Source organism: Macaca mulatta, chromosome 16 (genome assembly GCF_049350105.2).
Source record: "Macaca mulatta isolate MMU2019108-1 chromosome 16, T2T-MMU8v2.0, whole genome shotgun sequence".
NCBI lineage: Eukaryota > Metazoa > Chordata > Mammalia > Primates > Cercopithecidae > Macaca > Macaca mulatta.
This window is the reverse complement of record NC_133421.1, coordinates 38,712,451-38,727,696: the sequence shown is the minus strand read 5'-3', so window position 1 is coordinate 38,727,696 and position 15,246 is coordinate 38,712,451. Positions and strand designations below refer to the sequence as shown.

Genomic DNA, 15,246 nt, shown 5'->3' with positions numbered 1-15,246 from the left:
ATAATTCTTTTTTTTTTTGAGACGGAGTCTCGCTCTGTCGCCCAGGCTGGAGTGCAGTGGCGCGATCTCGGCTCACTGCAAGCTCCGCCTCCCGGGTTCACGCCATTCTCCTGCCTCAGCCTCCTGAGTAGCTGGGACTACAGGCGCCCGCCACCGCGCCCGGCTAATTTTTTGTATTTTTAGTAGAGACGGGGTTTCACCGTGGTCTCGATCTCCTGACCTTGTGATCCGCCCGCCTCGGCCTCCCAAAGTGCTGGGATTACAGGCGTGAGCCACTGCGCCCGGCCTTAATCCAGAGAATTCTAAAGGATCCAAAACTCTTAATTTGGGCAGTACAGGGCAGACATAACCTATAAGCAGATTCATTCTAAGTATAAGCAGACTGGAAGGGAAGAAAATCTGCATTACGTAAAATTGCAAAAATAGTCATAAATTCTTCCCATTCCTGTATGCAAGTCTCTATGAATGCAACATAATTTTGCAGCTCCTCCCATGAAGAAGTGGAGTCTCTTCCTGTACTCCTTGTGTCTGCCTCTGGCCATGTGACATGCTTTGGCCAATGGGCCATTAGAAAACAGAATGTAAGCAGAAAGTTGAAAAGTACTTGAACACTGGGGCTTGCCCTCTTTTATTGAACTTGGGAGTCCTTCCACTACAATACCATCAAAGAAATGAGCAAGGGCTCGCCTGCTGGATGATGATCCAGTTACTTCCATTGCTTTTGCAAAGAGTCTGCCAACCACTACAAAAGTAATTGAGGTCATCACTTTTGGTTGTTATTCTGAAAGTAAAGGGATATCATTGAAAGATTTCATCTTACTGCATTGCATGAGTGAGTCCAATTGATACCATGTGGAACAGAGATGAGCCATGAGCCCAGCTCAAAGTTACCAATCTACAAAATCATGAGCAAATAAATGCTATTGCTTTAAGCCATGAAGTTTTGGAGTATTTTGTTATGCAGCAAAAGTTAACTAATAAAACAGTTTTCCCACATGAATGAGTGTTTCGAGATCTTTTAAAGAAAAGCATAATATCAACCTGATTAAAGAGTAGAAGCAAAAATGCTTCCCCACCTAGTTATGACAATCCAAATTCTAACCATCAATTCAAGCTGTATAAGGAAAATCTTCTATTTACAGAAATATTTGCCTAGATTATATCAAAAGTGAAAGTTGTATTACATCAAAATTGGTTCTAATCAGCTTAAGTGGATAACTGAACATGAACTTTGAGTGACCTCAGTATACCAGATCATTGCTACACCTAACTGAAGACTCTTTCTTGACCACTAAAAACTGGGACTTGTTTTGATCAATCATGTACAGACCTATGGACTCACTCTGTCCTATACAATCTGATAAGTTTTTAGTTCTTATAAGTATAGCTATTATAAAACAATTAAAAGCCCCTGAATTTTCCCCTTCCACAAACCATTCAGTGAAGTCTTCACTGGTATATATTCCTTTGCCTGGCAAGTTAATAAACTCAGTGTTTGTTTGTTTGTTTGAAGGTGTTTTTAACCTCTGGTGGTCTTAGTTTCACAAAGCTAAACTGAATTTCTTTCTTTTTTTTTTTTTTGAGACGGAGTCTCGCTCTGGAGTGCAGTGGCGCTCGGCTCACTGCAACCTCCACCTCCCAGGCTCAAGCGATTCTTCTGCCTCGGCCTAATTGTTAAAGACTTTTTTAACAATTTTTAAATTGTCCTCCCAACATGCTGGAATTACAGGTGTGAGTCACTGCACCTGGCAAGGATATATTCTAAGGATGAAAAAGCTGCAAATAAATGTAAGGCCTTGTTTAATATTTTTATTAGTAGTAAGCTTGTTGGTATTATTATTTTGAAGCTTTTTTTTTTTTTTTTTAGACAGAGTTTCACTCTGTCACCCAGGCTAGAGTGCAGTGGTACAATCTCTGCTCACTGCAACCTCTGCCTTCCGGGTTCAAGCAATTCTCCTGCCTCAGCCTCCTGAGTAGCTGGGATTACAGGCACACGCCACCACACCCAGTTAATTTTTGTATTTTTAGTAAGATGGGGTTTCACCATGTTGGCCAGGGTGGTCTCGAACTCCTGACCTCAGGTGGTCCACCCATCTTGGCCTCCCAAAGTGCTGGGATTACAGGCTTGAGCCATCACGCTGGGCTATTTTGAAGTTTTTATGTAAACTGCAGGATAAAACAAATCAGTAATTATGTCAATATCATTAGGAACCAAGATTTTTTGTGTAAGATAGAAGGAAATACAGGCTGGGCGTAATGGCTCACACTTGTAATCCCAGCACTTTGGGAGGCAGAGGTGGGTGGATCACGAGGTCAGGAGTTCAAGACCAGCCTGGCCAAGATGGTGAAACACTGTCTCTATGAAAAATACAAAAATTAGCCGGGTTTAGTGGCGGGCACCTGTAATCCCAGCTACTCAGGAGGCTGAGGCAGAGAATTGCTTGAACCCAGGAGGCAGAAGTTGCAGTGAGCCAAGATCACGCCACTGCACTCCAGCCTGGATGACAGGTGACAGAGAGAGACTCTGTCTCAAAAAAAAAAGGAAAAAGGAAATGCAAATATCAAAGAAATTAGATAAAGACCCTGAAACATTATATTTAATATGCAACTGTCAATATTAACTCATTTTTAAAATTATATATTTCTTTTCTCAGCACAGCGAATTTTAATGTTTCCCTTTTCCAGGAGGAGAGGTTGCCCTACCCACGTTTGAAGACACCCCAAAGATTGTCTGGCAGTTTGGTGCAGAAAGGATTTGGCCCAATCTTGTGCTGGCTAGGATACAGAAAAGCATGTAAAGTTTGTGGCTCAAAGTCCACCGGGCTGGAGTAGGGCAGAATGTGCACAGGGAAGTGGTCTGGGAGAGACTTGTAGGAGTGTGGGCTTGGGTTCCTGTGACAGAGGTAGTTAGTTGGTCCTGGTGGACCAAGGCTGGGGTGGTCAAGGGGAGCCTGAGCCCTCTGGCTGGGAGGACGCTCCTGCAGTGGCCCCTGTCTAGGGGAGCTAGTTCACCAGCTCACTGCTTTCAAACCACAGCTGGATCTCTTTCTGACCCCTTACCCTGAATAGCTGGTGTGAATGATATTCCTGCTGATGTGGACGTCGATGAAGTCTCCGCATATGGTCACAGAGTCAGCCTCAGCCCTGTCAGTGTATCCTATCATGGCCCTCGAGGCATGGATCACATTGTACCCTTCCCAGACCATGGCCATCAACAGGCCTGAAGCTCACATAGCTAAGGAGGGCTGGGTAGAAGAGCTTCCTTCGCAGGCCCCAGTAGTGGTCAGCAAGGACGCTTTCCAGCGGGCCGCAGGATCTTCATCCCTACCAGCTTGAATCCCTGCCTCCAAAGCACTGGATCACATCCCTAACAGACTGCCACAAGACCCCATCTGGCTTCAGTGAGACCAGGGTCCACTCTTGGATCAAGAAGTGGGCAAGGGATATGAACAGACATTTCTCAAAAGAAGACATGCGTACAGCCAACAGACACATGAAAAAATGCTCGTCATCACTGGCCATCAGAGAAATGCAAATCAAAACCACAATGAGATACCATCTCACACCAGTTAGAATGGCAATCATTAAAAAGTCAGGAAACAACAGGTGCTGGAGAGCATGTGGAGAAATAGGAACACTTTTACACTGTTGGTGGGATTGTAAACTGGTTCAACCACTACGGAAAACAGTATGGCGATTCCTCAAGGATCTAGAAGTAGAAGTACCATATGACCCAGTCATCCCATTACTGGGTATATACCCAAAAGATTATAAATCATGCTGCTATAATGACACATGCACACGTATGTTCATTGCAGCACTATTCACAATAGTAAAGACTTGGAATCAACCCAAATGTCCATCAGTCATAGACTGGATTAAGAAAATGTGGCACATATACACCATGGAATACCATGCAGCCATAAAAAAGGATGAGTTTGTGTCCTTTGTAGGGACATGGATGCAGCTGGAAACCATCATTCTCAGCAAACTATCGCAAGAACAGAAAACCAAACACCACACGTTCTCACTCATAGGTGGGAACTGAACAATGAGATCACTTGGACTCAGGAAGGGGAACATCACACACCGGGGCCTATTATGGGGAGGGGGGAGGGGGGAGGGATGGCATTGGGAGTTATACCTGATGTAAATGACAAGTTGATGGGTGCTGATGAGTTGATGGGTGCAGCACACCAACATGGCACAAGTATACATATGTAACAAACCTGCACATTATGCACATGTACCCTAGAACTTAAAGTATAATAATAATAAAAATAAAATAAAAATAAATAAAGAAATAAAGAAATAAAGAAGGGTCCTCCTGAGCCGGGCGCCAAAAGCAGGCACGGGCAAGAGCCCGCGGGGTCGTACAGCAGGCCCGGCAGTGGTGGCATGCCCGAAGAGGCTGCAGGTGACGTCTGACCACAAGCCATTGATTCTAAAAATTATATGTTTTAGTCCTGAAGGGCCTAGAAACAATGACTATACAATATTTATGAGCATTCCTAGCTCACAAGTGAGTGATCCCCATTAAAAGGAGCCAAGAATCCATTTAAAAAATGCATGAAGTTTTCAAAGACTAAAGGGGTAATGTCAGAACACAGAAGCCAAAGTTGGTGCAATTTGAGCATCTAACAGAAAAAAATGACTATAACTGATTAAAATATATTGAATATATATTAAAATCCATGCATCCATGATGATACTGAAAAAGGAACCCTTTCCCAAAAGGAGAAAACATTTTTCATTTGCTGCCACTGGAGGTGACTATTGATAGGCAGGTAGATATATATCATATTCTGAAAATCTGTAATTAAAAGGAAAGAAATATTTATTCTGTCTTACTAGTAGGAAGCATATTTCAGTGTACCCAAATACATAGCAACCAAGCAGGATTTATTTCAGGAATTCTAAGACAATTGAATAGTAGGAAATCTATTAATAAAATTCACCATTAAGGAATCTAAGGTGAAAATTATACTATCACTTTCATAGGTGTTGAAAAAGCATTTGATAAAATCTAGTCTTAATTTTAAAAAATCACTCTGAAAGGTAGAAATTAGGTACATTTTCTCATTGAGATAAAGTGTTTTTCATACCCAAATGGAATAGAACTAGTAATACAAAAACTGCCCATAATGAAGCAGTAACAGAAGCAGCATTTCTACTAAAGTTGTAAAAAGACAAGGATGCCCACATCACCACTATTATTTAATATTGTATTGGAGGTAGTAGGAAGATGTTAGTATAAAAATTGAAAAGGAAGAAGGAAAACTACTATTATTTGAAGACAATGGTTACCTCCCTAGAAAACCCAAGAAATCAACTAAAATGTTACTGTAAGAGAACTCAGTCAGGTAGCTGGGCACACAAATATACAGAAATTAGTACTTCAGACTACATTCCAGAAAGAAAATGTAGTAAGAGAAGAAAGTCCTGCTTAAAACAGCAACAAAGAATGATAAAAATAACTAGTGCTGAATCTAATGAGTGAGACACAAAACTTATATAATTTTTTTTTTTTTTTTTTTTTAGACGGAGTCTCACTCTGTTGCCCGGCTGGAGTGCAGTGGTGCATCTTAGCTCACTGCAGCCTCTGCCTCCCAGGTTCAAGTGATTCTCCCACCTTAGTGTCCCGAGTAGTGGGGATTACAGGCATGCACCACCACACTGGGCTAATTTTTGCATTTTTAGTAGAGACACGGTTTTGCCACGTTGGCCAGACTGGTCTTGAACTCCTGACCTCAGGTGATCCACCCACCTTGGCCTCCCAAAGTGCTGGGATTACAGGCATGAGCCACCATGCCCAGCTGTAAAAAAACTTTAGGACCACACTAATTCATACAAAATAAGATGAGCAAATGGAAAGACACCCAGAAACACTCACCATTATTAAAGATGTTAGTTTTCTGGTGTGTGTGTGTGTGTGTGTGTGTGTGTGTGTGTTTGAGACTGGGTCTCGCTCTGGCACCCAAGCTGGAGTGCAGTGGTGTAATCTTGGCTAATTGCAGTCTTGAAGATATTGGTTTTCTAAGAATATTAATAGATGTAATCAGATTTCAATAAAAATTCCTATAAGTTTTGTTCTTTGGTTTTCTCTCCCCCCTTTTTTTCTTCAAGTAGACAAGTTACTCCCATAATTCATACAAAAAAAGTAAACAAACAAAAATGTCAGGAAACATCAGAAAAGAAGAAGGGCAAATAGTGGGGACCAGCACTGTCAGATCTATGGAATATATTTAAAAGTCTCAATTATTAAAGCAGTGTGGTATGAATGCATGAAAGGGAGACTGACCAATGGAATATGATGGAAAAAATCCAGAAATACACTCTAAAACATACATGAATTTATTAATAAAGGCTCAATCCCAAACAGTGGGGCAAAGATAGACTATTCAACTCTGATTGGGACCACTAAGTAGACATTTGAAAAAGGATAAAGTTGAATCCCTGTATGTTACGCTAGGTTAAATTCCAAATGAGTCAATATTTAAAATGAAAATTAAAATCATAATTCTGGAAGAGAACATGGAAGAATTCTTTTAATATTTTGAAATGTAACAGTGCCTCAAAATCCTGACGCCATAAAAGTTAAATTTGACTATATAGAAATAAAAAATCTTCTACATGACAAAAGATAAATGGCAGGTAAAAATGGGTATTTGTAACACATATCACATGCTTTTGTGTAAAAGAAAGAAAATTAATAATCCATGTTTGCATTTCCTTATGTATGTATAAAGAAATTCTGTAAGGATCTATAGAAAATTAAGAATAGAAGTTATTTATGGTGGAGGTGGAATACTGGGTAGATGGAAGATAAGAATGGGAGGAAAACTTTTCACTGTATAACTTTTTTTACATATTGGCCTTTAAACCAGGTGAATATATTGCCTATATGGAAAGCTAAATTTTTTTTTAAGTTCCAACTTTCATATAGCTTACTTTCCAGTGCAGGGAGATAAATAAAAATACAAATCAATATACACTTGGAGTCATAGTGAGATAATTAAATCTACGAATACAAGGAACTTATTTATTTTGTTAGTCTTCACAGTGACTCAAAAAGAGTGAAGCACATACTAGTAGCTCAATAAATACTTTCTGAATAACTGTAGAATCACTTGTTTTAAGTCTTGTCTCTATGATTATGTTATTTTTCTACTAGTTTTTCTTTTTTTTTTTTTTTTTTTGAGACGGAGTCTCGCTCTGTCGCCCAGGCTGGAGTGCAGTGGCCGGATCTCAGCTCACTGCAAGCTCCGCCTCCCGGGTTTACGCCATTCTCCTGCCTCAGCCTCCCGAGTAGCTGGGACTACAGGCGCCCGCCACCTCGCCCGGCTATTTTTTTGTATTTTTTAGTAGAGACGGGGTTTCACCATGTTAGCCAGGATGGTCTCGATCTCCTGACCTTGTGATCCGCCCGTCTCGGCCTCCCAAAGTGCTGGGATTACAGGCTTGAGCCACCGTGCCCGGCTCTACTAGTTTTTCAATGTAAGGAGACAGATCATGAACTGAAACTATAACAGATTGTACCTGTTGCAGATAGTGTCAGGAACATACATCTTCAGGTCTTCTGTGACTTCTTTCATCACCCTCTGGTAACCAGATATTCCTGGGTCTTTGATATAATTAGGATTGTTTCTCATTAAATATTCCCCCAAATAATTAATTGGGTCAAACTTGCTTGGAGTATCAACTTCTGTCAAAACCTTCTTCTTTTCTACTTGAGTTAACATGTTTTCTACTCCAGGAACCAAGGTAGGTAAAAGTTTGTCAAGCAAATATGCACGATTATTCAGTGTCATGCTTTCAGTATTAAACCACTCTTTGGCCAAATTATCCCTAGGGAGTTTTTTTTCAGCCTTTTTTTCTAGTTCCTTCTTCACATTTTCCTTGTCTATTATTTTCTGCTGCATTGCTTGGGCTCTTGCCTCCATTCTTTCAAAAAGATTTTTCTTCCATGGTTGCTCTAGCTTTGATTTCAGTTCAGTTTCATCTAAAGCAAAAATCACTTTTGCAGATTTTCTAATTGCAATATTACCTGAGGCTTCAGTTTTAGAGTCCTTTATTGAATCAGGTGAAATTTTTCGCTGCCCCTCCAGGTTTAATTCTGAGGGGAAAAAAAGTGAAATGTAAGAAATGTTAGAAGCAAATTTTAATCTACATGACTTTAGAATAATATTTGAAAAAATTTTTATATCCATTTACACAGTGGATTGGAACAAGGTCAGCTGAAAGTAACAGAAAATTGGACAAAGTGACTTTAACCATAAAGACATTTATTGTTGACTTAACCAGAAGCCATTCAGCAGTTCAGTGATTTCATTAAGTACCTAGGCTGTTTCTGTTTATTTTCGTTCATTTTTTTGCTTGTACCTTATGATCACATGATGACTATCAGAGCTCCAGTCATCACTTCCTCACAGCAAAAAAGGATTGAGGACAAAGGGATTTTCTCCTCTTGAGGCTCTGTTTTATTATCCGATAGGAGAAGATCCCAGACTCCCCACTGTAAGACTTCCCTTTACATTTCATCGGCCCTAACTAGGATACATGCCCACGCCCAGACCAAAGGCTGGTAAAGGAAAATGGTATTACTATGAATAGTATAGACAAATTATAATCTATTTATTGGTGTCAGAGTTTGGATCAAGTTCTCTGATAACAAGTTATTTTCATCTGCTACAACACTGAGGTTCAGTTGGCAGGCAAAAAGGTAGGGAAGGCTGGGCACAGTGGCTCACATTTGTAATCCCAACATTTTGGGAGGCCGAGGCAGGAGGAATGCTTGAGCCCAGGAGTTCAAGACCAGCCTAGGCAACATTAGGAAGATGCTGTTTCTACAAACAATAAAAAAGTTAACCAGGCATGGTGGCTTACACCTGTGGTCTCAGCTACTCAGGAGACTGAGGTGGGAGGATCACTTGAGCCCTGGAGGTCGAGGCTGCAGTGAGCCATGATCATGCCCCTGCAGTCCAGTGAGACTTTGTCTCAAAAAAAAAGGTGAGGAAATGTGTGGTGAGCAAGCAAAGAGTCGACCACACATGTATATTTAAATATATTTCTCTTCATTTTATTCCCAGCTTCTTTTATGTTTTCGTTTTTAAAATGCAGGATGCAGACATTAGACCAAGATGGTAGACTGAGAACAGGCATCTACATCCCCTCCCTACCAAAATCTCTAGCAATGACAGGAAAAGTTGTGTGTATGTTTTTAAAATTTAAAAAATGCATAAAAATACTACAATCATGAAGGGGGCCTTCAATTGTCAGGAATTTTGAAGATCTCTGAAAAATGTAAAGCAGGGGAATTCAACTGATTGAAGAAACTATAGCACAAAAAAGATACAGTGGAGACCACTGTAAAATTTGGGAGCAGATTTGAGGTACCCCAAGTTCAGAGGATGTAGATACGGGTCATAGGGGAAAGACTGACCTTTTTGTATATCTTCATGCCCATTTGAGCTAATCAGTGTCTTCCCCTGCACTGAGTTAAGGTATATAGATATTTAGGCTAGAGAAACAGCATTTTCACACGCAGAGAAAATGAATTATTGACAGCTTCACTGTCTGCACATCTTGTCCTTCCCCCACTGGCATCAGACTATAGAAAACAATAACTCTATAGGAAAGCAAATAGAGAATCTCAAATTCAAATGTAAGCACACATTCATAGAATGTTTAAGAAAAATCATCCCCATGACTAAATTCAACAAACAGAATAACTAATACCACCCAAGGAAATACCATTAAATAGAACAAATGTAAGGAGTCAAAGAATTAATATCCTCAGAGCAGAGAAGTTAGAAGAAATTAAAAGTTAAACACTTAAGAGAATGTAGACCATCTAGCGCTCACATCTTGGTTTCGAATATCACTCTCCAATTAAAAAAAAATCAGAACTCCTTGGAGATACAGCTGATTATAGGATTGGGCTCATCTCATATGCAGGAAATATATACAAGAATATCTTGTAGTGCCTAGAATATCTTGCAGTGCCAGAAAGTAACGAAGTGCTGGAAAAAAAGACTAGTAAATAAGTAAAAAGACAAATTTCCTGTGCAGAAATATTCCAAATAATTTATGTAGATACTCCACGATCAAGGATGTAGAGCATAACTCCCCTCTCCTTAAGTGCGGACTGCATATAGTGACTTCCTCTCAAAGAGTACAATATGGAAATGGGAGGGGGAAATAACTTTAGAGAAACCTGAGAAATATTATCTGAACCTAATGATCATTATTAACATTTACAGTAACACATCATGTTGACACCATATACCCATATGTATATGTATATGAATATATGACAGCATATATTCAGCCTCCTGAGTAGCTGGGACTACAGGTACATGCCACCATGCTCAGCTAATTTTTCTATTTTTTTCTTTTTTTGGTAAAGATAAAGTCTTACTATATTGCTCAGGCTAGTATCGAACTCCTGGCTTCAAGTGATTCACCCACCTTGGCCTCCCAAAGTGCTAGGATTACAGTCATGAACCACCATGCCCAGTCAATCCAGAACATTTAATATTAATCTTATAAAAGTGTCAGAAGGTATAAGCCAAGTGTTAGACATAATGAAATATTCAAATAAATAATGTAAGAAATCTCTCAGAACTGAAGAAAGACACAAATCTTCAGCTTTGAAAGGCTTACCAAATGGAGTTTCCATTTATAATGATAAAAACTTTCTAGAACTAGACAGTGGTAATGGTTGCATAACACTGCGAATTTACTTAATGGCTCTGAATTGTACACTTTAACATAGTTTAAATGGTAAATATTATAGTATATGTATTTACCACAATTTTTTTAAAAGCCTACCAAATAAACACAGGATACAAGATTAAAATACAAAAGTAAATTGATTTCCTTGGAACTACCAATTTAAAATGTTTTATATTTTTAGTTATCAATGAAAATATAATTTTATAAAGCTTCATTTCATTATAGCAACAAAAATTTAAAATATCTAGAAATAAACCAAACAGAAATGTGTCAGACTAATATGAAGAAAGCTATAAAACTTTACTGAAGTAGTACTGGCATTAGGATAGACATATAGATCAATGGAATAAAATTGAGAGTCCAGAAATAAACCTATACATCTATGACCAACTGATTATTTTTTAAAGTTCCTCTTCTACTCTGAAACCAATTGATTTTTGACAAGGGTGCCAAGACAATTTAATGGAAAAAACAGTCTCTTCAACAAACAGTGCCATGACAGCTGATATCTACATGCGAAGGGATGAATCTGGATGCCTACCTTATACCATATATAAAAATTATCTTTAGTTTTAACAGTCATATATACAATAGTCTATCCAATATACCAGCAGAATACATAATTTTCTCAAGTGCACATGGCGCATTCTCCAGGATAGACAATATGTTAGGCCACAAAACAAGTCTCAATGGATTTAAAAAAATAGACACCATATAAAATATCTGCTCTTTAATGAAGAGCACAAAACTTGATGAAGTTAGAAATCAATAAAGGAAAACTAGAAAACATACAAAGCTACAGAAAATAAACAACTCATTCTTAAACGACTAATGGGTCAAAAGAATCACAAGGGATATTAGAAAATAATAAGAGAAAAATGAAAATGAATACACAACATATCAAAATTTGTAAGATGCAGTGAAAAAAGGGCTCAGAGGGAAAATCATAGCTGTAAGTGATTACATTAAAAAAAGTCAAATCTGAGGTCAGGAGATTGAGACCATCCTGGCTAACACGATGAAACCCCATCTCTGTAAAAAAAAAAAAAAAAAAAAAATTAGCCAGGCGTGGTGGTGGGCACCTGTAGTCCCAGCTACTTGGGAAGCTGAGGCAGGAGAATGGCGTGAACCTGGGAGGCGGAGCTTGCAGTGAGCCGAGATCACGCCACTGCACTTCAGCCTGGACAACAGAGCAAGACTCTGTCTCAAAAAAAAAAAAAAAAGTCAAATCAATAACCTAACTTTACACCTTAAGAAACTCGAAAAAGTAGTGCAAACTAAACACAAAACTAGCAAAAGAAAGAAAATAATAAAGGTTAAAGTAGAGATAAAAGAGAGAATAGAAAAATAGTAGAGAAAAACAATTTCACCAAAAATTGGTTCCTTGAAAAAAATCAACAGAATGAATAAACCCTGAGCTAGACTGACAAAAACATTAGCAAAGATACATAAATAACCAAAATCAGAAATGAAAGTGGGGACATTATCACCAACCTTACAGATATTTAAAAAAAAATAATAATTATAGGCTGGGCGCAGTGGCTCATGCCTGTAATCCCAGCACTTTGGGAGGCTGAGGCAGGCAGATCACGAGGTCAGGAGTTCAAGACCAGCCTGGCCAACATGGTGAGACCCCGTCTCTACTAAAAATTCAAAAATTAGCCAGGTGTGGTGGCACACACCTGTAATCACAGCTACTTGGGAGGCTGAGGCAGGAGAATTGCTTGAACCCAGAAGGTGGAGGTAGCAGTGAGCAGAGATCACACCATTGCGCTCCAGCTCTGGGTGACAGAGCAAGACTCTATCTCGGAAAACAAAAACAAAAGCGGTTACAAGAGAATACTGTGAGTAATTGTATGCCAACATATTGGATAACCTAGAAGAAATGAACCAATTCCTTGAAATTACTTAAAACGACTCAAGAAGAAATAGAAAGTCTCAAAAGATCTTGCATTAGTTAGTTTATTTTGTGTTGCTATAAAGAAATACCTGGAAAAAAAAAAAAAAAAGGAATACCTGAGACTGGGTAATTTACAAAGAAAAGAGGTTTATTTGGCTCAGGCTGTATGTGAAAGAGTGCCAACATCTGTTCCCAGTGAGGCCTCAACAAGCTTATAATCATGATGGAAGGCAGAGGAGGAGCTGGCATATCACATGGTGAGAGAGGGAGCAAGAGAGAGAGAGAAGAGGTACCACACTCTTTCAAACAACCAGACCTCACATGAACTCATAGAGTGAGAACTCACTCATTACTGCAAGAACAGCACCAAACCATTCATGAGGGATCCACTCCATAACCCAAAAACCTCCCACTAGGCCCACTTCCAACATCATAGGTCACATTTCAATATGAGATTTGAAAGGGACACACATTCAAACCATATTAGATCTCTAACAAGTAAAGAGATTGAATCAGTGATCAGAAACTTCCCAACAAAGAAAAGTCTTGGATCAGATGGCTTCACTAGTTACTTCTATCAAATATTTAAAGAAGAAAGGAAATGAATTCTTACCAAATGCTTGTAAAAAATTGAAGAGGTGGGAACACTACCTAATTCTTTCTATGAGGATAGAATTACTCTGACACTAAAGCTAAATAGATATCACAAGAAAATTATAGACCAATATTCCTTATGAATATAGATGCAAAAATCCTCAACAAAATATTAACAAATCAAATCCAAGAGCATAGCAAAAGCCTTTTCAACATGAAATCTTTCCAGATTTATCTCAGGAATGCCAAGGTGGCTCAACATAAGAAAATCAAGCAATGTAATCATCACATTGATAAAATGAAGGGGAAAAAAGTCACATAATCATCTCAGTGCATACGGAGAGAACATTCCTCAAAATAATAAAGGGTAGTTATTTAAAAATCCACAGTTGGCCAGGTGTGGTGGCTCACACACCTGTAATCCCAGCACTTTAGGAGGCTGAGGTGGGAGGATTGCTTGAGTCCAGGAGTTCGAAACCAGCCTGGGTAACATAGTGAGATCCTGTCTCTACAAAAAATTTAAAAATTAGCTGGGTGTGATAGCACATGCCTAGAGTCTCAGCTACTTGGGGGGCTAAGGTGGGAGGATCACTTGAACTCTGGAGTTTGAGGCTTCAGTGAGCCATAATCATGTCACTCATTCTGGTCTGGGTGACAGAGAGTGACCCTATCTCAAAACACAAATAAAAATAAAAAATTCACAGTTAACATGACACTCAGTAATGGAACACTGAAAGCTTCCTCCCGAAAATCAGTAACAAGAAAAGAATGCCTACTTTCACCACTGCTGTTCAACATCATACCAGAGTTCTAGCCAGAGCTGTAAGACAAGAAAAACAAATAAAAGGCATCCAAATTGGAAAGAAAGAGGTAAAACTGTCTCTATTCACAGATGACATGATCCTATATATAGAAAGAATTCACAAGAAAACTACTAGAGCTATTGAACAAATTCAATAGGGCAACGTACTGAGATCCTATCTATGCAAAAAAAAGAAAAAGAAAAAGAAAAGCCAGGCATGGTGGCACGTACCTGTAGTCCCAGCTATTGGTAGGTTGAGGTGGGAGAATTGCTTGAGCCCAGGAGTTCAAGGGTGCAGTGAGCTATGATTACATCACTGCAGTCCAATCTGGGCAACAAAGTGAGACCCTATCTCCAAAAAAATAAAAATGGGGGGAAAAAGGAAAGCAATTCCATTTATAAAAGCAGCTAAAAGAATAAAATACTTGGCTGGGCACGGTGGCTCAAGCCTGTCATCCCAGCACTTTGGGAGGCCGAGATGGGCGGATCACAAGGTCAGGAGATCGAGACCATCCTGGCTAACATGCTGAAACCCCGTCTCTACTAAAAAATACAAAAAACTAGCCAGGTGAGGTGGCGGGCGCCTGTAGTCCCAGCTACTCGGGAGGCTGAGGCAGGAGAATGGCATGAACCCAGGAGGCAGAACTTGCAGTGAGCTGAGATCTGGCCACTGCACTCCAGCCTGGGTGACAGAGCGAGACTCTGTCTCCAAAAAAAAAAAAAAAAAAAAAAAAAAAAAGAATAAAATACTTAGGAATAAATTTAACCAAGAAAGTGGAAGATATATGCTGAAAACTATAAAACATTGCTGAAAGAAATTAAAGAAGACATAAATAAGTAGAAAGATGTCCCTATTCATAGATAGGAATACTTTACATTGTTAAGATATCACTTCTACCCAAAGTGATCTATAGATTCAATGCAATCAAAATTCCAATAGTTTTTTCACAGAAATAGAAAAAGTGATCCTCAGATTAATATGAAACTGCAGGGGCCCTTGAATAACCAAAATAAATCTTGAAAAAAAAAGGAATAAACTTGGAGGATTCACACTACCCGAATTTGAGACTTACTACAAAGCTACAACAAATAAAACAGTACTGGAGTAAGGACAGATGTATAGACCAATAAAATAGGATAGAGAGGCCAGAAACAAACTCTCATATATAGTCAATTGATTTGTGACAAGGATGTCAAGACCATTCAACAGGGA

At 39.1% G+C, this 15,246-nt stretch overlaps 1 protein-coding gene across 1 annotated transcript in view; it reads right to left on the bottom strand.

Moving 5' to 3' along the window:
• EFCAB5 (EF-hand calcium binding domain 5) overlaps nt 1-15,246 on the bottom strand; it is a 171,261-nt gene that overhangs the window by 129,374 nt on the left and 26,641 nt on the right. Inside the window, exon 4 of the mRNA XM_077970687.1 lies at nt 7,540-8,116. Coding sequence (XP_077826813.1) covers nt 7,540-8,116 — 577 coding nt within the window. The remainder of the gene's footprint in view (nt 1-7,539; nt 8,117-15,246) is intronic.